We start from the raw sequence: 24,419 nt of genomic DNA, 5'->3' as shown, positions 1-24,419 counted from the left end.
CTGAGGTCGCCACATGCAGTCGTTCAGCATGTTGATCTCTCCCATTGCAGATGCTATTGATAAACTATGTCCTGCTATGTATGCATTTTGTAGATGATCTATGAGCTATTCACCCTAGCTAATTCATCCTTCACCGCACCCACTACCAGATCATACACCCTACCTATCGTACCCTCTACGACAATTCCATTGTCACCTATCTTCTTGACTAACACCACACTTCCAGATTTTACTTTCTCCTCTGGCGGAGTGAGTAATCCAGGTCCACACAGTAGGGTTCCTTCACCTGCAAATTCAGATGGGATCGAAGGTTTCAATTTGGTAAGATTCGATTTGAGAGAGGTTAGTCGTAATGTACCAATGTACAACGATGATGGAACTGAGGATTTTGCAATAGTGTATGGTACAGGTACTTTCTTCTTCGTTGTGACCACCTCATTAACATCTGTGTCTTTGCCTTGTTCCGGTTCAGCTTTGACTTGCACTTGGTCGTCTTGAGCTGTCTCTTCCGTAGCTTCCTTAGCTGGTTCGCTAGTCATCTCCACATCTCCTTCTTGGATAGTTTCGACTTTCTTCTCCACCTGTTCTTCCTCGACCGGCAGGGGTTTGACCAGTTCCGAACTTTCCAATACCGGAACGGTTGATCCAGGTGCGAAAGCGATTTTACCATCTATCATGGCTACTTCATATCCTTCGAATTTGGACCATTTCTTGGTCAATCCAGCCGATATGGTATCACTCAAAGTGATAGAATACGACTGAACGTGTTCACCTATCTTCACCTGTTCTTCCGTAGCAGGGACGAATATATCTCGAGTAACGCCAGAGACAGAATTGAGGTATTTCACCAGAGATGACGTGGTGTCTTGTTCGGATCGGACAAGTATCTAAGTATGACCGATATGCAAGGTTAGTTATATGAGTTAACCGAAGACGAGAGAAAGTGAATGGACTCACCAATTTACGAGGTTGTAGATCCGATATGATAGTTTTGATGGATTGACCATCATGCAGACCTTCCATATCCACGAAGAATATGGATGCTCGCAAGTCGAGATTGAGCTGTTCTGAGATATACTTTGATGGTGGTTCGGGTTGCACTTTCTGTAAATACGGAACATAGCAGTAATGGTCTCAGCAAGTGCTCTAATTCGCTGTCGATCGAAAGTTATAGAAAAACCATGGAAGGATATATCACTCACCTGTTTCTCTTCCTCCACCTCCTTTTGTCTCTTCTTCTCCCTAACCTCCTCCGTTTCACCCTCTTCCTCAATTTCCCTCCCTTTCCTAACCCACTGACCGATATCCAGTCCCTCTCCATAGGCATCAATCTTTCTTCCCCTCCTCTCCAAGAACGGGAACATCCTAAATCTGGTCATTTCGCCAGGTCTATTGTACACTCTCATCTGTTGTCCTTTCACGTATATATCAAATGACATTGTCCTATTGACATCCTCTCCATCACCCGCAAATGCATTAGCATCTTGCCGTCTCTTCGTGATGACAGGAGCCATGATCCCATCATCTTCATTGATATCCGATTCACCCGATTCCGACTCCGAGTCAGATTCAAGATCATCAGCTTCCAACATCCTTTTCGATCTGTCCAACGCTGCTTGATGAGCCGCTTCTCTTTCTTTAGTCATCCGTTCGCTCTCAAGGTGCGCTTCTAACTCTACACCAGCTAGAGGAACTTTCGAATCCATCTCTATCTGTAATTGGCCTTTCAATCCTCCTAGTTTCCCGATCTTCCCTTTACCCCACTTTGACGCTTCTTCTTGTTCCTGCTCCCATCGCTGATACAGATCTCGAGCTAAAGTGGTATCCTCTCCGCGAGAGGTGAGAAGGATAATGTTCCCTTCGGTGCTCGCCATAGTGGTGAAGAGGAACCGTGACGGACCGTGAGACATGGATGGGGGAATGGCCAAGACAAGTTTGGGTCTCATGAGCGGGTACGCCTGAAGGAGATCGGAAGGCGTCAAGAAGAATTGCACATGTCTGATTAACCATTCGCTCATGAGCTTCTTCCTTGATAATTGAAGAAAGCAGTGAAAGATTGTGCATACCTGAAATCCAAAGCACCGTATTCCGATCCCAGAGCTGCACCAGCATTTCTCCTCCTCTTTCTACCTTTCTGACCACCAGCTAGATCACCTACAGCCACTTCTTCGCCACCAGATTCTTTGACCACACCTCCCATCCATTCTATCAGACTCCTAGCAAACGATACCATATCTTGTCCTGTCCTGCTGACAAGGCATAAGGGGTAAGGCCACGGGTCGCTGGAAGCTTGCCGCCGCTTATTGGTAGGATTCAGTTTGAACGTCCAATGTTGGTCAAGCAGTATCAACAGTTCCAGTAGACGTGGTGAGGGGTCACAAGGTAGAAGAACAGAGTGATTTGATTCGAGAGTGGAAGTTACAACATCTACGAATGACAATTGAGCTTCGTCATGCCATGAGCCAAAAATATGGGTGCTCACCTAGCAATGCTGTTTCTCGTTCCCTTCTCTTGGGGTTGACCACCTCACTTCGACCTCCCTCCACGATCAACAGATCAGGTCGTAACACACCTTCAGCGTATCCTGTTGGACCATTGTGACCTATGACATGCATATAAGCATCCTATCATATATCGTATCCCACAAGGTGAAGATTGACTCACCTCCAACCATACCATCCAGATGCCTCTCACTTGTATGATTGATCCCCACAGCATATAGGATCGTACCCGACGTGGGTGAACGAATCTTGAACAACGTTCCTCCTAAGGTATGACCGGAAGGGAAAGGCGTCAATAGCAGATGTGAGAGATCGCCTACATCATGACCGTTAGCGGATAAGTAATTCGATATTGCGCATGCACCTACCACCAAGATGTAGAGGTTGATTATATCTGATAGCCTTTATCCAGTCAAAGGCTTCGTGGACCTCTTCTACGGTAGGCACAAACGGCCCTCTCAGTGGTTTCTTCCCCTTATCCAATTTGCTACCTTCTATTCCACTTGCACTAAGTGAACTCCCTTCATCCACAGGACATTCCGCTCTCCATGATTCTACTTCCGCTAGACAGACCACTCGTCCCATCTCCACCGTCGGCTGAGTAGCGTATACAGGACATGTTAATCCCCATCTCGCTCTGGCGTAAGGATACAGGGAGAGGTAAGTTGCAGGAGAGTGTGATAACAATACCAAGGAGAGTGTGGGCGCGAGTCTGCAAATCAAGCGCAAGGATAAGTAAAGTCCTTGTTTTCGATACAGCAGGAACAGGCATGTTTGGTCGACTCACCCTTTGACTTTCTCCTCGTACTCCCAATTGTCCTGCTGCGAGCTGGCCCGATAGTCCCTCTGTCCCAAGTCGAGCAGTATCCTCGCCTCATCCAGCTCTAAAAGGTAACATATCGGTTCTGACGAGGAGGAAGCTGCTGCAGAGGAGGACAAGGGGGTGAGGGTGATCATGGTATCGACGAGGGTCCTTCACACCACCTCCTAGACCGAGAAAGCAATGCAACGAACTGGATACACCGAGGTGAGGTGATTATTGGTGTATTGGCCGATATATGACTTGTCTCTGCGATAGTGGGTGAGTGGGCGATAGTTATGTAATTTTATGAGAGTGAGTAAGACAAGGAGAGATGAAAGAGGAAGAATGTGGAAAAGGGGGGTCGGGATCAAGGATTAAGGATCAAGGATTAATCGGTTCCTGAGTTTGAAAGTGTAACACACAGGATCATCCCATCCCATCCAATCCCATCCAATCCCTCGAATTTCGTGTTCCAATACAACGTTACAACAGGACCCATAAGGCATTGACAATAGCACAGACATCGTAGAACAAAAAGCTGACCCCCCCCCCCTTCTCAACAACTCCAACTGTATCTCGGTATATGACTATGCGTTGAACATCATCACCGAAATTCTCTTCACGACCACCCATTTCACCTACCGTAATCTCAATTTATCTCCATCACCCCAGTATGGGCTCTCCCACCAAGCAGCATTTCTATGCCTCGCGGCCGTCCTCTCGTGCAGGTTCTCGACCGACCTCTCCATCTACACCAGCTGAGGTTCGTTCACAGGCTGTCGCAAAGCTCAAAAGAGCAGCTTCTTTACCCCGACGACCGGATGGAAGGAGACCTTCCCTCGCTCAAGCTATAAACGCTGAGCATAGTACCGTTACGAATCATCAAACCGCACAGACCTTCAACACCCAGAATGAGAATACCAACACGTTGAGTGATCAACAGCAGCAACAACAATATGCTGGACCATCCACACTTGACGTTTCTCCCAATCCATCTGAACCTCAAGAAGTACTATCACCTTCACCCGTAGCGACAACTTTCGATCACAGTAACATGTACCCTTCACCTACTCCCGGACCGGCAATGCAAATGCAACGATCAGTATCAGCAAACTCAACATACCATATGGCATCTCCTATCGGACTCCATACACCTCCAGCCGCAGATTGGGCGGCTATGCAACTCGCCCAATCCTACCTTCCTTCCTTGACGCCAACATGTCTATCACCCAACCCATACCCACACTCTGTCCCTATAGGCGTAGGACGTAATACACCCAGTCCGCTGCCAACATTAGGCGAACTGGCCACGCTACAGAGGTCCAATTCTAATGCAGCTAGAGCCCATGCTATGTCAAAGCTTACTGGCGGGAAACAAGCTCCACAACCTGAAGATGAGTTTACGTTATCCACCCCTTCACGCGTCAACCTCACCAGAGCAGGTACGTTAGGTGGACCAAGGATGTTAGGTTTAGCTATCAACAAATCCCATGCTGCTGAAGCTCCCATGGAGGATACTTCCCCTGTTTTGACGTTGGCAGAAGCTAGACCTAGGTTACAAAGGAGCTTTACCGTTTCTTCCTCGAATATGGGTGAAGAGAGGAGAAGTGCGGTGGGAAGGAGGATGGTGGAGAGATTAGCGGAAAGAAGAGCTGCGAGACAGAAGGAAGAAGAGGAAGTGAGGAAGTTATGGGAGGAACGAAGAGCTCAAGCGGAAGTTGTGGGAGCGGAACAACATGTTGATCAAGATGACGAAGACCAGGATGTTCCTGGCGAGGAAGCTGGTGATGATGATAACAACTACTACAACGAGAACCAGGAGCAAGCAGATCCAAATCAGCATTATCATCAAGATCGCGATGGCCATCATTATGAAGCTCGACCGGACAACGGAATACCTCAGTTCGCTCGACATTCACCTCAGGAACCACCTCAACCTGAATTTATCCCCGCTCATGGCGGTGATCTACTTGCCGCTGGGGCAGCATCAGGTGATAGACCAATATCGAGGGGAACCATGATCTCAACCCAAGAGCCATTCGAATACGAAGATCATCTCCGAAGAAGTCTATCTAGTAGGACTGCTAGAGGTGCAGTTGGTACTGCAGAACCTTTACCTTCCATCGTAACCCCAGAACATGATAATCAACGATATACCGAGAATCTCGCTCATACTGACGTGCAAGTCTCCGATGAACCTCTTCTTCCTCCGAAACCCTCGTATGCTACACCCACTCGACCCGGTCATGCACCACATAGCTCAACCTCGACGGAAAGTACCATACAAGGATCTCAATCTCCGGGCGGATCAACATTAAGTGGTTTAGACTCAATGATGTTTGTCATGGGAGGTTCCTCACTTCCGGGATCAGCGGGTTTAAGACCTCCCGGAAATGGCCAGCACTGGCCTCAAGAGGTTCATGAGGGTAGTGAATGGGGAACACCGGCGAAAGACCTGCATCGTGAGTGATCGCTCGGACTCGTTGAAGTATAAACTCGTAAGGATGGCTTTTGCTGATGCACTTTATTCCCTATGCAGAAGCCACATTCACCGACTCTCCCATACTCCACAGTCCGGCTGAATTCCACCAGACTCAAGTCCCTTTGACTGAAGTCCCTGTCGATGATGAAGGTGATCTCACATCTCCTTCTCGTACCACCACCCGCACAGATAGTATGATGTCTTGGGAAGAAGTTGGCGGTAAAGAAGATCAGGAAATCCGGGTACCTACCGATAAGACGTACCATCAGAAAACCGGTAGTTTCTCTGCTAAACTCAAGGGCAGTGTCAGATCTGCTATGAAGAAGAGAAGTCAAAGTAGAACATCTATCACTAGCTTCACTCAGAGTCCTCCAGCCAGTCCGATGAACCTTCAGCCCGCTACTTTCAGTCGACGAGGTTCCGAATCTTCCAACTCGCCCTCTTACTCAAAGGAGCATAGCCCGAGACACCAACCATCTGTCAGCTCACTGTCGCCATCAATCGCACCTGATCCTCAAGCTGCTCTGTTGCTTCAACATCAATTATCAAACGAGCCATCTCAAATATCGTTCTTACCTCGAGCAAATCTCAATGATCCCCGAATCATGAGCGCCAAATTGTCTCCTTTCCCCGGTATAGCACAGCTGGAACGAAAGAATACTGATGGCACCTTGGCACCGGGCGAACCTCCTAAACTCATACATCAAGTTTCCGATTCCGCCGTACCGAGTCAACAACGCGCTACACCACCCGTAGTCCAAGAGTCTATCTATGCCTTACCACTTCCTGCTTCTCATCCAGATGACAGACGCGCTTCAGCCGATAGCGCCACGAAAAGAAATTGGTTATCTAAAGCATTTGGTCATTCTACTTCCCCAAGATCATCAGGTAGTGTATCTCGTAAGAGCTCTTCACCTGATGTCGCAGGAGAAGCTAGAACGTTGGGACAAGGAGCTCAAATCATCTCTTCGGATGTCGATCCCTTCGCACCTCCTCCACCTCCCCAGCAGACATTAGGTGTGAAACCTGCCAGGCATAGATCAGCTTCGCCAAGTGTGTCTGTCGTCCCTGAACTCAGTGAAGAAGGATCAAGATTTACTAGATTCATTTCGATGCGCGGTGAGAACAATACACCGGCTGTACCTGAACAGATGGAAGAGAATTTGGATCAAAGGTCGAAGGATGTTCTCACTCGGATGAATGCGGTGTTGGCCATGGGTCCGGATGATCCTGCTAGACCGGAGATATTGGACGATCCGCCTAGAAAACTTTTATTGTCTTCTCAAATACTTCAGGTAGTCAACACACATGTAAGCGACACTTGACTCGTTATCCCTTCGCTTTCTGCGGTTGCTGATATATTGATGACGTGCAGACCGTCAAAGACCGTTATCTCTTCCTTTTCAACGATATCCTGGTGATTGCCAAGCCCATCATTTCGCACGGCATTCATGCTACACTCGATATGAAATATCTTGTCAAATCAATAGTCTCCCTTGACAGATTGGCGATATCAGGATTCAACGAAGAACCCACCGCTGAACCACCTCGACATCCAGTAGTGACCAACTTCATCGAACGTTTCGCTCAAGATCCCGTTTCGGCTTGTGCCTATTTGGTCGAAAGGAGTAATCCAAAAGTCGATACCGCTACATTAGCCTCGTTGATATTCAAAACACCCGAATTGGATAAAGCTCAAGTAGGATACCTGTTGGCAAATAATGATAAGCTGATGAGGCATTTCATCGATCGATTCAATTTCTCGAATATCCGGATTGACGAAGCTCTCAGAATGTTCTTACTATCTGTGAGATTACCTACCGAACGTACATCTTGCGAGAACCTTTTGAGAGGATTTGGATATAGATATTTCGAAGCGAACCAATCTCACATATCTTCCGATCGAGAGCTAGCTGCTGAATTGGTATTGGCCATTATCCAATTTAACGATTCCTTATACGGTACTTTCGGGTTCTCTTTGCCCAACCATGCGATCAACGAAGAAACGTTCGTATCGGCATTCCAATCGAAAGATCCTCGAGGATTGGTACCGGTGGAATTGTTAAGTGAGATTTTCACTTCAGTCAAACAGACTGAATTGGTACAATCGCTCGATTCGTCCAAAGAAGTTGGTCGGTCAAAGCAGATCGCTATCAATCCTAGAATACCTTCAAAGTTGTTATATAATACTTGGTCCGAGAAGATTACTATTTCCATACCGACTCCAGATCCATCTTTCAAGATCAAGCTTTTAGGAGAAGGGTTGGTGTTTGAGCCTCCCTTGTTGGACTTTGCCAATTCGTCAGAACAGTCTTTCAGAGTGAAGGGGACTAGTCTGGGTGTTAGACATCTATTGTTCAATAGAACAGGAAGCAATGCGTAAGTCTACTTACATCTCAGTATGAAACGCTCAGTTCGTTGGCTGATATATTCGCTAATTGCTTGTTTGAACGTAGCGCTCTGTATGGCAATCTTGGTAATACTCGATTGTTCACCATCGAACGAGCGTTCATGAAATATACATTCCACGTGTCGTTCACTTCTCATCTTGGATTAAAGAGGAAATACTGTTTCAGTCTGAATGATCTGGAAAGTAAGAGAAGATGGGGTAAATTATTATCTAAACAAATCAATCTTACAAAACAAACCAAATCGTCGGCTATCACAACGGTTCAAGAGAAGATTAGACAAACAGCTGAAAATGTTTCGATCCAAGTGTTAAGAGACGCTTTGATTCCTTCGGAATGGAAATCACAACATCAACCAATAGATACTTCCGCCGCAATCCCGAATGGCGGTGGTGGCAGCATGGATAATTATAACAATAGAATTAGATCAAGTGCAAGTAAAGACAAGACAACTAGATCAGGCAGTGTTTCCATTTCATATACCAAACCATTAAAGGAAGAATACGATCTAGGTCCATTGGTACCTACAAAATCTACTAATCCGCCTCTTGGATTAAATGGCGAAGAGAGACAATCTGGTATAATGGAGATTCAAACTGGGAAAGAACTTGTCTTGTTGTGTAGACAGAATAGTCTCTTACCTGGATTATTAGGATTGTTACATTCTGCTAAAGAAGGTGCGGAAGATGTCAGATCGTTAAAAGTTGGGAATGAGATGATAGAGAGGAATGACTCGTTGAGGAATAAAGGTTTGAGAGTTTAGAGAAGCTTCATTCAGAAGGTGGTTTAACGACTTTTCATGAAAATCTCATTTTTATTTTCGTTTGAGCATGATAACTCACATTCTTCCTTGTATATTCTTTTGTAAATACTCGTCATTACCATCGACTTTTCTATATTGTACATCGTAAGAATATTGTACATTAGAAAATGCATATCAATCCACCATCGTTTTCGTTCTGTGCCACACAATGACAAGTGAAGGATTGCAACATACAAAATGCATAATGTAATATACTGCAGCAATACTGTACCAATATCAGAGAGAAAGTCCGTATATATAAATTACATGTTACTGTACAGAAGAGGCGATGTAAACTCACATCATTCGATTATACACAAATTCCCCCAAAGAAGCCTAAAGAATTAATTATAAGATATGATAGTATTTTAACTTTGGTTTACACTTTTTTTAGATTTCGATTGAAAGAACCTCGTAAAAGAAGAAGTCCTGTCTCCCAATTTAGGTCTTGCCGAACGGGGAGAAGGAGGTTCTATAATTGTTATTGATCTATTTTTCGGTAAAGTAGAAGAATTTTGAGTTTGAACTTGAACCGAGATTTGTGCTTTGTTTTTGCCCTTGTTTGCCATTCCATCAGATTGAGGGAATTGATAGGATTTATTACCTTCACCGCCATCTCTCTTTCCTGACGATGCTGAGACTGAGGAAGTAGTGGTGGCAGTGGCTTTGTCAGTGTGAGAAGGGAATGTATAACCTTGTTTCACCGAGTCATTGGAGATAGGGAATGAAAGTCCTCTAAACAAGTTTGGTCTTTGACTCTGCACCGATCCCGATCCTGATACTGATCCAAGTGGAGATTGTATATCCGTAGGGTATCTTTTCATTCCAGGTTTGTTACCACTTACATTCACCTCCTTGGGAACGGCATTCGAAGCTGAAGGACCATCATCCAAGACCAAGTGCATATCTTCTATCGACAGCACCTTCCTTGCACTTGACCGATCACCGAGTTTGACTACTATCTCCTCCCTAGGTTCAGAGGTATCCTTAAAAGGTAGCACTTTTGCCGCGTCGTATTCAGGCGATGGAATCGGTCTACCACGATCCATTATCATATTAACCGCTCGAGGCGTCTTGGGTGATCCAGAACTTTCAGAGGAGAAATAGCTTCTCGATGTAGTAGGTGTGATCATTGGATCATAAGGGTTGGAATGTGGGGTAGTGGATGTCGGTGAAAGTGATGTAGGTGAAGTGAGTGAATTCACTGAAGGGAAGGTATATGAGGGAAGGATAATCGAAGTAGGAGCATTGGCTCGTAGCTTGAGGGCTGATACAGGTAGTGGCATTTCTTGAGATTGTACAGGGCTAGTCGATGTTGATGATTGAGGTGCCGCCTTGGGATCATCAATGACGATCTGAGGTCCCAGATAACCATATTCACCTATACTGACTATTGAGGATTTCCGAGAGTCCCTTGGTACAGTGTTAGAGCCAGTCCCTGTACTGGTTGAAGGTCTACTTGAATTTCTCCTCATATCAGCCTCGGAAGATTTTCTGGTCGATGATCTCCTCGTCTCATTTGGACCCGACATTCTCCTGAATGCACTTTCCTTGACTAACGATATCCTTCTCTCGGCTAATGAAGCTCTCCTGGAAGCGTCGTTGATATCGGAACCATTGAATGATCCACTCCTCGTACTTCTCCTGGATCCTATGTCCATACCAGGCACTAAAGAGCTTCTTCGTCTTTCACCCAGAGAACTTCGTCTAGAAGATTCGCCGCCGTCAGAGATTACCGATTGACGTCTCAGGCTTTCTCTCAGCGGAGATACACCAAGAGGTATAATTCGGGCTAGAGGGAACGATCCTGCCGCTCGAATTTCCAATGCATGGATGGTTTCTTTCGAGGATGATGACGTGGTCACATGAGGATTGGAGACCGATCTAGCTAGACCAGGTCGTGGTGGGGCAGCACCAGGCGGTACACCCACTGTGCGCGGTGCGACATAATTGGTGATCGCTCGGTTGAGTGTAGGTCTACTTCGATCTCGTAAGATTGCGTTGGGCTGAGCTGATGGAGGGGGAGTACCGATCCTCTGAAGGGTGATATCGTCTTGGGTAAATCTGGGGGCTTGAAGTAGTGATGATGGGCTGACTGACGAAAGGTCCGATCCATTATCATCTGGAGCTACAGAGGTAGGAGCAACTGCTACCGACTCCAGAGGGTAATTTGAGAATAAGGAAGGAAGGAATGCGCCGTTTCTTGAATCCGGGGACGGGACATACGATTCAGTGTGAATTTCAGAATCGTCGTCGTATTCCGTGTCGTAATCTTCGGTACATGATGACCAAGCTTGATAATCCCATGCACCATCTAAATCATCCTCTTCATCACTATATCCATGAGTTACTTCCACCACCTCTGAAAACCTCCTTCGTAGCAAATCTAAACTCGCTATATTTCTCAAGCGGGCTTCTTCCATTGCATCGATTGTGGATGAATTCCTACGGGACCTGTACATTGCCGATGACAGCGCACTAGATCTCCTTCGAGTCAAAGAATGTTGACTTTTCGCACTTGATCTTCTCCTCTGTTCGGCCAGGTCGAAACCTAACAAGCTAGGATTTGATTTCCGACGCGCTTCGAAAGGCAATTTGGGTGCTCTAGTCAATGACATAGAAATTGATGATCCTCTTCGACTATCTAGACTTCCAGAGAAACTTCCCCCGGCCCTCGAGCTAAAACTACCCCTGGGAGACATGGAGATGACCGATCCACCAGCTGATAAAGCCCATGACGGCCTTCGACCCATACCCCACCTGGGTACTTCCTCATCCCCTTCTTCTTGTTCTCTCACCTCATCGTACTCTTCCGCTTGGATCTCCTCGTGACTGTTATCATACTCGAATGAATGATCTAAGGGGAAAGTGGGAGATTGAAAATCTGGGGACGTCTCAGAATAGGATGAGTCGGGTGAGTGAACTGCCGATGGTACAGTGGAATCCAGTGGGTCAATCAATTCTTGCGAGTAGATGGTCGATATTGGAGCTCTTGTCCATGGCGTAGGTGCGAACCTGTGGAGATGATCACAGGAATTAACAATCATCCGAAGGTCGCAATGAATCATCAGATAGGTTACTCACGTTATAGCAGACATGATGATTGGCAAGTAAGCTAGATTGCGCTGATAGTCGCTGAATCCACTGTAATCTTGTATTGCTGTCTCAGAGTTGATGAATATAAGATGAGAGGTTTGATATGACAAGCGTTGTTTATGTTGTTTGTCCGATGATGATCGCTACAACCAGTGAAGGATCGATCTCGGTGGTGATGTGGAAGCGAAAATGCAAAATTGATGGTTTTCGATGATGGTGATCGGAAAGAAGCGTGGGATTGGTGTGATAGGTGATGACGAGGGAAAGGTTTTAACTGACAGGACTCGTGTAGCTTGATTTGGATAATAGACTTTCATTTAAACATCTAATCAGGGACAATGTCCAATATGTCCCAACGACCATCGTAGATCTTTGCGCAACTCATTCTGCATGGTTGCGAGACGATAAATCATTGTACAACAGAAAAGTGATTTACGTCGATCGGTGTGTCTTACTGACAGGACCAAAAAAAGCCCAAAAACAGCCAGGAATGTCTCACCGATAGGGAAGTTGGTAACTTATCGTTATTCGGGTAAAGTCAAGTCCCTCAACCACAACCACGTAGCTTTTCTTTGATTTAGGTAATTCTTCCGAGACAAGACTTTGGTAACGATCTTCGTCCGATCCACTGACGTGGTGTAGTAGGAGACAAAATGGCTTGTACCTTCTGTGGTATCTCGTAAGTTATTGCCGCCGTAGGTCTGTAGCGTACTTCGCCCAAAATATACACATTGCTTCGACGATCTGCTCGGCGATTGAAGGGGTTTACTGGATATGAGGGCGGTCATAGATCCCCGAACGACAGCAACAATAGGTACCTCTTCGCCTCCTTTTTGACTAAAAGAGTTGATACTTGCCTTTTCGGGTTTGAACAAGATCGACAGATAACGAGAGTGATCGACATAAGATTCATTCTTTCAGATCTGTTCGAAGAACATTTCTCGAAAACTGACAATTTGCCTTTCGCAGAGTATCCACTCATCATCAAGACATTTGGGGAGGGTTAATGCACAAACTGGGAACACTAGTTACATAGGCGCTTACTAGTGAAACAGACGATCAGCTTGATCAAAGTCATTGTATGCGAGCTGAATCTCCGTTTCTTACCGAAAACAGCTTTTTTTGTTCGTCTTGTTTGTCACAGGGTTTGCAGAAGTGATCGAAAGGTACGAGTTCCTCTGTACCTTACCAGGTACTGTACACCTTGTTCACGCGTGGCAAGGTGTTCGAACATATAGGCCACGCATGTATGAGGCGTTTACAAAACGAATAGGCAGGCAGTCAGTCCAAAGAGTACGTGGTACTAACCCTAGATTTACAGGCGCTTTTGATGGAGGTCACAGACCAGTCCGTCATCGCCCACAAGGAAATCATGACCCTCATATCAAGGTATTAGGTTGTCACTGGCTCTCCACCCGTGCCAGCCTTCAGGATCTACATAAGCCAATGACGGATTCGTCGATTAATCTGCCATGGGGAAGGGGATGAGGAGGAGGTTTGAGCGTGCAAGGGATCCGATCTCAATGTTCGTTGGCTGATTAGAGTTGCCAAGATTCACATGCCAGTCTAAAAACCGAATACACTGAGCAGCAGACCCGAAATATGATCCGCACAGCCTGCGCCGAAATCGGTCCAAGCCCTTGACCTATATCAGCTCGGCCAAGAAGTACTGACCTCGAGCTGGTGTTCTGCTGTTCATCTTGATTAGACACCCAATCGCCTCGACAATCCCTCACAGTATGAGCTTAAGGAGAACAGGCCAAAAAAGAGTAGGCGCGCGAATGGGGGATCAGGCGCATAAAAGAAAACCCTCCATACAGGTGCCTATCCCTTTCGTCGCTACGTCATCTGATGGGCCCCACACGAGCCGGAGACGTGTTTGATCAGATGAGGATGATGAGGATGAACAAATCGCATGTCAGCCCAAGTGATACCCAGAATTCAACTCATCTCGCTCACCTAAAGTCATACTTGACGATCATCTGTAGCATCTGTAGACTGGTCTATAAAGCTTGTACCGATCAGCTCATCCTTTTTGGCCAGGGAACCCCAAGATGTGGTGGCCGTTTCAGTGGTTGGTCATCTACGTTCTTGGAGGTGTAACATTCGTACCGTTGGTGATAGTTCTTACTGTCGGTGAGTGCAGCATTTTTAAATGCCCTCTGTGTCAGTCACTGATAATTTTTCGAACATAGTCTACGTATACAAGTATGGCTCGGTACCTATAGGAGATGCGGATCCGTACAAAATCGAAAAATCAGAATTGCAAGATCAAGAAGAGAAGGATGAACAAATTGAACGAAGCAAAACGTTGACCTCGATGGGTAACAAGCCAATCTCGGGATGGTTGACTGTCAGACGTCAATTCAAGCCTCTCAGTGCTGGTGTTGGATCAAAGAATGCTATAGCGACCGGCACAAGTGCTGATGAGGCTGATGAGGCTGAACACGGAGTGGTAGAACAAGAACGAGAGAAAGGAGATACAGAATCAATCGTCACAAATGGATCGACAACGTCCAACACAACCACTCCCAGTAACAACAATCCTACGACATACTCGGCTCGTATAGCTCAGACGTATCGCTCGATGGTAGAATCCCGAGCATCAAGGAAAGAACCGGTTCCTAAAGAGTTCTTCTTCTGTGTGCTCAAGGGATCTGTACTGTTCTTATATGAAGATGAATCTCAGAGCAATTGTGTGGCTGCCCTCGGTGTAGATCAATATACTGTTAGAATTGAAAGGGAAGATGGGAAAAGGTTTAAGGGCAAAGATGCTGAGATGTTTTCCAAGCGGAACGCGGTGGTCTTGCGAGTTGCGAAGGGGGTAGAGAAAAAGGGAATACCCTTAGTTAGTAAAGATACACAAGTGGGGAGTGAGGAAGGAAAAGAGAGAGAACTGGAGAATAAACCGATCTTCTTGTTCACCAAGTCGAATTTCAAGTAAGTGGTAATCGGTCTCCCTTCTGTTGTTGAGGAGCTGGATACACCTGGTTGCCGAAACGACAAGCTGACTGATCACAGAATGGAGGATTGGTACCTCGCCCTTCTCGAGGCTTCATCACAAGCAGCTCAAGCCAAAACATCCGAAGTTTTCGAATCGAGGGATATGCAAGCTTTGGTTGACACCATCGACACTGAACCTGATCCCATACCGATGAGATGGTTCAACGCAATGCTTGGAAGGATATTCTTCTCCTTATACAGAACGGAAGCCCTCGAACAGGTGAGCCACAGGTTTATTTGATTTTTGATACAAGCCTGGAAAGCTGATCCTGGCGGAACGTAGTTTATAATTACCAAAATGATGAAGAAACTCACTCGGATGAATCGGCCTTCATTCTTGGGTCCTATAGTAGTGAGAGAGGTGAACGGTGGCACGTCACCACCATTGTGAGTCAAGAAAACATTGTTTCTTGACTTGCTAGACTGACCCAACCCGTCAGTCTCTCCAAACCTATGTTGAAGGATCTTACCGCAGAGGGTACAGCGGCTTTCGAAGCGCACATGCAATATCGATCTCATCCTAGTCGTCCCAACTCTCATGTCCGTATCACTATCGCTACGACCGCAACTATCCCCACAGGGTTCAAGCCTTACGTGGTCGATCTAGTACTAGCTGTAGTCGTAAAATCCTTAGAAGGTAATCTGGTCATGCAGATTAAGAGACCTCCAAGCAACAGAATTTGGTACGGGTTTACTTCGATGCCAAAAATGGACATTGAGATCATTCCGGTGGTTAGTGAGCGAAAGATCCAGATCGGAATGGTATTGAAGGCGATTGAGAAACAGTTGAGGGATGTTGTGAGTGCTTCTGTTGCTGTTTTCACTTGACCGATTGCTTAACAGTATCTATAGATCGCAGAATCTGTGGTTTTACCAAATATGGATGATCTTGCGTTCTTCGACACGACCAAGATGAGTGTGCGCGGTGGTATCTTCAATGAATCCAGCAAGATTAAGCGAGGTGAAGAAATGGAACAGCCGGAGACCGCTGTACCTATACCGGAATCAGAAATTCAGACGTCGAACGAAGACCCAGCTTCGGCTGTTCCCAGTACTTCAAGTCTACGGAAAAGGAACCCTCAAAAGTCCAAAACCACTGATATCAACGGGCTGGGACAAGCTGAAGAAGCACCTCAACTTGGTCTACCTCGCACAGATACCGCTCCACCTACACTGAGCAACGGCACTACAAACAGAACGGCTGCTACCGTCCAAGCCACCAAGAAATGGTTCGCGCAAACCGGATCAGCTCGTCCTCCTTCACTTACCTCACAGACTGTCACTGGGGGGTTCAAGCACTCTTCCGACGACAACCTGATGCCGCAAAGGTCAGACAGCTCCAAAGTTCAGGGCACAGCTCTGTCAGATCCCACTCTAGTCGATGCTAATCTCACAAACAGTCCAGCGATCGCAGCCGTCCAAGTGTCATCTAGCACTGCACCGTTGTCAGAAGAAGAGAAAAGATCCCTTGAAGCCGTTCAACCCTCTGATAGCATACCCACTCCCACTCCTCAAGGCGATATCAATATTCGTGCGTTACATGGGGAGCCCCGAGCTTCGGATGCATCCATCGCATCCACCTCAAGCTCAAGCACCGGAACTATACCGTCAGCCGCTCCACACAGCTCAACCGCTTCGCTCATCAGCAGTCTTCGAGCTCGTGACAAACAGGCAATCCAAGCTCAGGTGGGAACAGCTAGAGACAGTCTGAAGAAATGGGGTGTTGGACTGGCAGCTAAGCGTAAAGCTATGAAGGAAGGTATTCAGCATAGAGAGGAACACCGTCCGCCGGCATTATACCGGCCTCCAGAGGAGGACTTTCGAGAGGATGAACGAACATCAGCCTCAACCTCGCCCAACCGATCTTTGCAGGATAGATTGAACGCTGCTGCTCATGCCAGTGCTACCTCCGTGCCTATGACTATACCGTCAAGAGGCAGATCTGCTTCTTCGAGCTCAAGACCCAGCTTGTTCGCTTCACCTAAATCGGCTGCCTCACCCGCTTCTACTTCTCCACCGAAATGGTCGCCACCTTCATCGAAGCCGACAACCGGAATAGTGAGAGATGACATCTCGCAAAATTCCAATCCATCTACATCTGTTCCGTCACATACTAGAAGAACGTCCAATACGGCGCCGGTATTTGTACAACCTACTTCTGGAAGATCTATGGTCGTACCTAGAGTACCGAAAAGACCTGGTCAAGTAACAGGAATAGGTCATAATGCTGCTGAGCCTATGATTAGGAAAGTGTCAACGGAAGATGGCCTGAGAGAGGAACGAGTCGAGGATGTCCATGCGGACGGACAAACAGCGCCTCCAGCACTTCCACCTAGGAAATCGAAAGAGTCCCTTCGACCTGCTCAAAATAGTGTTGTCGGAGATAGCAATCCACCGGATATTCCTTCACCGGCTAAACCCTCAACACCTGCACCTTCAAATGTACCACCTCCTTTACCTCCTCGAAAGTCATCACCCGCAGCTTCAAGCACCAACGTGAACACAGAAATCGGATTGCCACAGCAACCTGACCATGTACCACAGATAAATGATCCTCCTCCGCAAGCCTCTCGACCGGAACTTGCTGAAAGGTCAAATTCGATTGCAGCTCTACCGTCAATTAATACTACCGATTCTCCGTTCGATGAGGTTCCCAATATCGATATCACCTCTCCAAGAACTGTCAAGATAGAATCGGCTTTATCGAAAAGTCCCGGATCGTCTTCGACAGCCGAGGACGCTCTGAGGAGTTTGGTAGCAAAGAATGAGGAAGCGCTGAAAGCAAAAGCGACTAAGAGTGTACCTCCTAATCCGGATATTTCCACTACCCATACGATACCGAATGATCATGCTAGTAGTGTTGCAGGAGATGATGGTGTTACTAATGCGCAAAATGATGAAACACAGGCTGTCGAATCGAAAGATTGAAGGATTCATGATCACGAGTAAGGAAGGAACATATATGTTGTACCATGTCCATGACGATTTGATGCATGTTAAGGTTTCTTTGGATCAGGTCCAATAGCCGGGTGACGAGGATGATGAAGAGTGTTCATGTCCTCACGGACACTAGACAAGGCTACATATACAACGGTAAACAATGACCGATCCCCGTGGTTCATCCCTTCCGCAATATCCGAAAGATCCCAACTACAATGGCCATGGCAACACACATTTGAAAATAGTATCGTACAAGTTGACGATACAGTAACACCATGCATCCCTGATTTTCTGAATTCATGATCATCACAAGCAACCAGAGTATCGTAACAGCCTTGACTACTTGAGATTCAGATAAGCTTATACTTCAGATTACGCTATTCTACCATGGGCCAACATCCAGCGGACGAAGCGAGTCCATCAACTGTAACAGATCCTATCAATCCCCCAAATTATTCTGGACCACCGAAACCATCACTTCCAACTGTTTCCGCGCCATCAAACGAAGGCGTTAACAGACCTGTGACAGACCAACCTGATAATCGACCTAGGATGAGTAAGTGCCGTGCCATCATCACCACCCTTCTTTGGTTGTTGGAGTGGCGAGTGACAATTGGAGTTGGTATATAGCATTCACCAACGCTCCTATTGTTGTTGATAATACCATCCTACCTAACGAAGGGGCATTGTACTGTTCGTTATGCTGGGGTTGTTGTGTGATCAATGTGAGCATGATTGTGTGACCATATCCTCTTTCTTTCCTAGAAAGTAGATGGCAATCGGAGGTATCATGTTGATTGTTTGATTCCAGATACCTCGTTAACATATTTGACAGTAAGAATGGACCTCAGTGAGGGACGGAGGGTACAAATATGGCATCCCAGATCGAGGTTGAATGGGTAGGCACGAGGAGCGAATGTAGATAATGAATGATATCTAGTGGCGAGCATGTGGTAGAAAAGATGGGAGGTGAGAAGTGAGCAGTCACGAAATGTATATTCGTCATATGTCACGCTTGGTCTGATCAACGGAAGATGACCATTGATGCACTTCTGTTAGTACTCCGAAGCCCCCTCAGCTACACACCATGATCGATGTCTCGGTCAATCATTCGACAAATGGACCATCCATCTATCCGAAATGTGATTCTCAGAGCAAGTTTGACAGAATTGACACCTCGAAGCCCTCTCTTGTACAACCATCTACCATCGTATCTGATATGTCTGACGTTTTTGGAAGTATGAGCCAGTACACAGGAAGCAACAAGAATGCTCTAGAGCTTAGCCGAATTACCAGCAATATTATTACCCTCTTGAGTCAATCTCAAGGTGGGAATTTCGTATACACACAAAAATCAGATCATGATGGACGTGGAGCGTAATATTGCCAATGAATACTATAGTGAGTCTCTCGCTGACATCCATAGCGAAGGAGGCAATGCCGGGGATGCTGAAAATGGGGACGTTCATATGTGTGTCCAGGTTAATGATTTCTGGGATGTTTCCAGGGTGGTTCTTACCGGCCCTTCAATCAATACTTTGTCAATCCAGTCAGAACAGAAGCAATCATTTCGGTGCTGAAATATGTACTGCCCACGATATGGGCCTTAGCAAGCCCCTCAATGCAAGTATAAAGGTTCGAACGAGGCGATTTCTCGTCTTCAAAAGGTCACTTACGATCTTCAAACGACAATAAGCAAGATGAGAACATACGCATTGAGCGGACTGCTTGACGGGCAAATAGTCCAGACTCTTCAAAATGACCATTTGAGGGCTCTACAGTATGGCAACGACCTGTATGAAAGTCTCGTCCAAGGAGACTTAACTTTACAAGAGTCAGAGATAGCGAGAGAATGGGCCTTCTCAGTGCCTTTTTTGGGAACCCCCCATGATGAGGATCAAGTCATATGTCATTGGCGAAATGCTCTTGATAAGCTTGCGACAGAGCTAAATTCACTTACAGACATCGCATTCACACAGATCGTGTCCCAAGTGTCGGTCGCAACACAACAAAAAATCAATGACTTCGCGCAAAGTGCGGATTCTCTGTTGGATATTGGTAATTACGCTTTTGAAGTCTTGAAAATCGAACTTTTCGGCGACCAAAACCAAGGAGGGTCATGGAGGACTCAGATGATGTGTAAAGGCTCTCGACGACAGTGGGCAGAGTCTGTTGAAAGGTGAAAGACGGTTGTCCACTGCACGCGAGACGGGAGTTAGTCAGCACTGTGTCTTTCAGAACCTGTATTACATAACCAAAAATCTCAAGACAGTAGCGATGGAAAATGAATTTCACGATGACTTCTTGAAGAATTCCAATCGAATAGCACGCATGACGAGGGTGACGACGAGCTGTCATGTCTGCTTTGTGTTTTCTTATGGCGTATGGATGACGCATTCGCAGGTGGTCCAGAACGTAGACCACTATGAGAATGAAGCTTTCCGTTTCAGTCGGGCTTCTCGCGGTCTGGAATCGAGCGATTTCTCGCAAGCTCGTCCCTTCATTTCTAAGCTCGCCTGGCGTCCTTTGATGAGGGTGTCCTTCTTGGAAGTCCCGAGTAAAAAGAGACACACTCACATCACTTATTCCCTTTCCTCGAGCCTACGTGTAAGCATAAAAAGCCTCGACGATCAGCTTTCCTTCACTCATTTTATCCATCACCCACCTCACAGCGGGACAGGTCATTTCTTTTACAACTATCAACTACATTTGATCCGCCGCTATCACAAATATGTCGGATCAAGCCCAAAGAACCGCCACTACAGCACCCAATAACACTGCGGATTCGGCTGGGACTGCAAATTGGCCAGTCGACTTGTCGAGCAGTCCAAGACCACGAAGAACCGATGCATGGGATCCACACACCTTCCCATCTTTTCAGGGGGCTATGTCCGCCTCTGCCGAGAACGAACTAACGCTAGCCATCCAATGGATCAGGCATCTGAATGCCGAGTCCAGCACACTGGAAAGAGATAGCCCCGCAAGTGTCATACATGATAACTATTGGGATCTCTGGAAGTCTATTGGAGACAAGTCTAGCGAAACTCTTTCCACCGCTCAAGCTCGTACCGCCAATCAAGAGGACTTGATCGAAGAGTGGAACACATTGTTCTCGGAATCAACGGTGGCTGAGGCGTATCCGATGAACGAAGATGAATTCGCCGAACAGTACAGACAGTTGCTACAGCTTGATGCTGAAAGAACAGAACGTTTGGCGAGTGCTGCCAATAAAGACGATGATAGCAAAGCAGTTTAATACCAGTGATTGAGAGGTCAGCCTAAAGCTGAACAGATGTAAAAATGCGATATCTGCAGCTTGTGCGGACTTATGTATGATGCCACTCGCACAGTTATTGACAGCGGCCGTAACCACGGAAATGGGTCAGGGTCCGGAACGGTCCTGATTACATATCACCTCTTGAGGATAGCATAGCAGTATGTATGATCTACTTCCTCTGTTTCTATCTGTGTATGATGTTCAAGTCCCACGGAAGCTTTGCTAGGCAAACTCTGCCAAACATCGACAGCGTCAAACAGGAAGGTCGTGTGATGTTATATTTGATTGTCGCATCTCGCCTAAAAGACTGAAGGGCTCGGGGTGTTGTTCGTTAATAAACTACGAATTGACCCTGAGAAACGATTCTTCCTGATCTTTCTTCTCCCTCGCGAACAGATCCGTTACCATAGCCAAGATCCCTTTGGAGGTCCTTGTCAAGCTCGACAGACAAGTTAGAAGACCAAACAACGTCAACCAACCCCGTTGCGTCTAAAGGGGAGGCACAGTATGCTAAAATAGATGATGCGATTGGTTCCGATAACGGCCGCGACAGCAAGCGGCAACCTGCTGTTGACAAAGGGGAGGGCTAGGGTGACCAAGGTGGGGGATCCAAGTGGAAGATGAATCTAGCGTTTCCTAGTGGGCTCCAAAAGTTACCCCCTTTGTTTCCTCATGTGGGATAGGCTGTAGAAATATATGGGACACGAGAGCTGTGTTGAATTTAGACCATGTAGACCATATAGATATATATACCTGCATAGCTGACCATACTACTATTTCTCTCTTTCTTCAAAACAACCAATCACACAACAGCAACAGATTTGACTGAATCATCTCCATAACAAATTTACGATAACTTCACTCTAAGACACTCTAACATGCTTGTCAAATACCCCGTTCACGTAAGTCTTTATGATCATCAAACGTAATTTCACTTTCATATAGGTCTTCGTTGAAACGACTTATTGATATAATGGTTGTCCGAGAGGTGAAAACGGTATATCAGGCTGATGTATATGTATGTATGACTTAGTTCATCGCCGCTACGAGAGATCAGAATAAGACCGAACCAGAGTTCGAAGTCACGATCGATGTTGATTCTGATCAAAAGCTCGAAAAGGCTTTCAATACAGTAGTTAAGAAATTGCACCCAGAGGACTCGGAGCAACACAAGTACACGTAAGTATCTTGCGTTTGTTCGTCTACTTCCATTATTCAGTCAAGAAATGTAGAGCAAATATGAAGGAAGAATGACCGGTTTCAATTGCCATGGTGTGGTGTAGCTGACACATGTGGTCGATTTTGATAGTTTCCTCCTTCAATCCCCTAACTTCCCTCCCATCGTCATTAACGGTGCATGCGTGAGTTGCTTGTCCACCTTCCCTACATCAATTCTACTTTCAGATGATCGTACTTATTTACTGACTATTTGAATGATATATCATGTATACTTAGAAACCTTCCGACTTCCCTAACTTCTCTAGAGACTGGAAGGTTATCGTCATTTCAGCCAAAGCCAAAGCAGCCCAATAAGTTGACGGTCAGATTGGAAATTACGGTAGACTGCATATGATAGGGGAATGAACTTGTTTTATAATTTATGCACAAGATGGTAACGTCAACATTCAAGCGATATCTGTCATAACCGCTTATCGAAGAGTCCGTTCTACTCATTGCGTTCGTCGCTCACGCTATTGCAGACTCCTCCATGTACAGCATATACATCGCATTCTCATCCTTATCGCATTCTCGTTGTCCAGGCTACAGGATCAACTCGGCTTAGCACCTCTGGATCCAATGTCCTAATTGAGAAAGAAGTCGTACTACTACTATACATATGATCCTCGCCATCACAAACAGCTCAATCATGTGTGAGACATCGTTTACAGTACATCTACACTGCCTCATCTGTATTCACGCACACAGATTCGTCTTTGATTTGGACTACTCAGTATCAATATTTACTTCAGACCGAGTGTCCGTGATTGATAGGATATCATGTGTTGTATGACTGTCCGTAATGACCGCTTGAAGCAGCATGCTTCGCCCTGTATGCATCATCCAAAAGGTTTATAAGCACAATGATCTTCGTTGATCGTATTCTTGTTTTCATACCATCTTACCGTATTCAATAACTTCTAACAAGTAATATACTCTTTCCGTCCAAGCGTGTTGAAATTGACCATGTCAGGCTGTATTGATGGACCCACTTTTGTCAAACAAGTCCGACTCATCGTAAGTTTATGAAACATCCCTCAATGGATCTTTGGTAGCTGATCCTGTGATATTTAGTTTATCGATAAGACCCAAAACCCCACTCACGTCGTATGGGAAGGATGTATCTCGGCGTTTGGACCGCTCAGTGGGATTTTCGAAAGATGGGTGGAAGAGAACCATCCAGGAAGTCCCGTAGGACAATATTCGTAAGTCCGTATCCACTTTGGCACAAATGGTCTTACTGATGATTATGCCGATCGTGAACAGATTCACCCTTGATAGTTTGCAAGGTCAACCTTTGAGTGGTGACGAAGTGAGTCAACCTGTCAAAACGTCGTATGATGATACACACTGATCGCATGCTGGGGAAAATCGTAGACTTGCAAGGAACTTGACGTTCATTCCGGTAGGAAGATCTATGCAATCGTCTGGCTTGGTTAATCTCTGAGAGTAGAAGGGTACTCGTGATTGACAGGGAAGAAATGAGGGCATCATATCGCTTGTGCGTAGTGGGCTATGTATATTTTTACTTGAGGGGAATTTTGGACACGATGTCCCCAATCCAACCCTCAATCGATGAGTACACGAGTTGCACCGCATACGCACAACAGATTGGCGGATTGAGGATGTCCCAAAGATCTGCATAAACTATGCATACACGACCTGTGCGTTAGATACACACTGATCAGCTCAATATGTTCTGTCCTCGAAGTCAAGGGCAGATGACTTTCTTCAAAATTGTACATGTCGATCTCACCGGGTTACCGGATGACCAAATGATCATCAACTTGCTTACACCTGTATATCGTGCAGCGAAAAGAGTAATATATGTATGCATACCAAGACTCAACATCCATTCTGATTCCCTTGATCTCCCTTATTATCAACTCT

General features: G+C 46.1%; 8 protein-coding genes across 8 annotated transcripts; 6 read left to right on the top strand and 2 right to left on the bottom strand.

Moving 5' to 3' along the window:
- Window positions 1–98: 98 nt before the first annotated feature.
- On the bottom strand, window positions 99–3,458 carry I203_102267 (uncharacterized protein; the record flags this gene model as incomplete). The annotated part of the gene is made up of 8 exons (XM_019146774.1): window positions 99–887; window positions 958–1,104; window positions 1,203–1,998; window positions 2,067–2,427; window positions 2,483–2,602; window positions 2,665–2,817; window positions 2,870–3,213; window positions 3,289–3,458. The coding sequence occupies 8 exons, from the start codon at window positions 3,456–3,458 to the stop codon at window positions 99–101; spliced, it is 2,880 nt and encodes a 959-aa protein (XP_019004307.1).
- Window positions 3,459–3,976: 518 nt separating this feature from the next.
- I203_102266 (uncharacterized protein) lies at window positions 3,977–8,956 on the top strand (the record flags this gene model as incomplete). The annotated part of the gene is made up of 4 exons (XM_019146773.1): window positions 3,977–5,765; window positions 5,843–7,095; window positions 7,161–8,164; window positions 8,242–8,956. The coding sequence occupies 4 exons, from the start codon at window positions 3,977–3,979 to the stop codon at window positions 8,954–8,956; spliced, it is 4,761 nt and encodes a 1,586-aa protein (XP_019004306.1).
- A 407-nt stretch (window positions 8,957–9,363) lies between these two features.
- I203_102265 (uncharacterized protein) lies at window positions 9,364–12,093 on the bottom strand (the record flags this gene model as incomplete). Its single annotated transcript, XM_019146772.1, has 2 exons — window positions 9,364–12,010; window positions 12,080–12,093. The coding sequence occupies 2 exons, from the start codon at window positions 12,091–12,093 to the stop codon at window positions 9,364–9,366; spliced, it is 2,661 nt and encodes an 886-aa protein (XP_019004305.1).
- A 2,052-nt stretch (window positions 12,094–14,145) lies between these two features.
- Window positions 14,146–18,022, top strand: I203_102264 (uncharacterized protein; the record flags this gene model as incomplete). Its single annotated transcript, XM_019146771.1, has 6 exons — window positions 14,146–14,227; window positions 14,287–15,031; window positions 15,113–15,314; window positions 15,378–15,481; window positions 15,535–15,892; window positions 15,947–18,022. 6 exons carry the CDS (start codon window positions 14,146–14,148, stop codon window positions 18,020–18,022), a joined length of 3,567 nt encoding a protein of 1,188 aa, XP_019004304.1.
- A 399-nt stretch (window positions 18,023–18,421) lies between these two features.
- On the top strand, window positions 18,422–18,857 carry I203_102263 (uncharacterized protein; the record flags this gene model as incomplete). The annotated part of the gene is made up of 3 exons (XM_019146770.1): window positions 18,422–18,590; window positions 18,665–18,759; window positions 18,846–18,857. The coding sequence occupies 3 exons, from the start codon at window positions 18,422–18,424 to the stop codon at window positions 18,855–18,857; spliced, it is 276 nt and encodes a 91-aa protein (XP_019004303.1).
- Window positions 18,858–20,765: 1,908 nt separating this feature from the next.
- On the top strand, window positions 20,766–21,290 carry I203_102262 (uncharacterized protein; the record flags this gene model as incomplete). Its single annotated transcript, XM_019146768.1, has 1 exon — window positions 20,766–21,290. One exon carries the CDS (start codon window positions 20,766–20,768, stop codon window positions 21,288–21,290), a length of 525 nt encoding a protein of 174 aa, XP_019004301.1.
- Window positions 21,291–22,189: 899 nt separating this feature from the next.
- I203_102261 (uncharacterized protein) lies at window positions 22,190–22,844 on the top strand (the record flags this gene model as incomplete). The annotated part of the gene is made up of 4 exons (XM_019146767.1): window positions 22,190–22,213; window positions 22,345–22,490; window positions 22,621–22,672; window positions 22,767–22,844. 4 exons carry the CDS (start codon window positions 22,190–22,192, stop codon window positions 22,842–22,844), a joined length of 300 nt encoding a protein of 99 aa, XP_019004300.1.
- Window positions 22,845–23,495: 651 nt separating this feature from the next.
- On the top strand, window positions 23,496–23,969 carry I203_102260 (uncharacterized protein; the record flags this gene model as incomplete). The annotated part of the gene is made up of 4 exons (XM_019146766.1): window positions 23,496–23,546; window positions 23,604–23,734; window positions 23,796–23,841; window positions 23,907–23,969. 4 exons carry the CDS (start codon window positions 23,496–23,498, stop codon window positions 23,967–23,969), a joined length of 291 nt encoding a protein of 96 aa, XP_019004299.1.
- Between the last annotated feature and the right edge of the window lie 450 nt (window positions 23,970–24,419).

This window comes from Kwoniella mangroviensis (assembly GCF_000507465.2).
Source record: "Kwoniella mangroviensis CBS 8507 chromosome 1 map unlocalized Ctg01, whole genome shotgun sequence".
Classification (NCBI taxonomy): domain Eukaryota; kingdom Fungi; phylum Basidiomycota; class Tremellomycetes; order Tremellales; family Cryptococcaceae; genus Kwoniella; species Kwoniella mangrovensis.
Note: the sequence above shows the minus strand (reverse complement) of the source record. Positions and strands in the feature narration are given on the sequence as shown.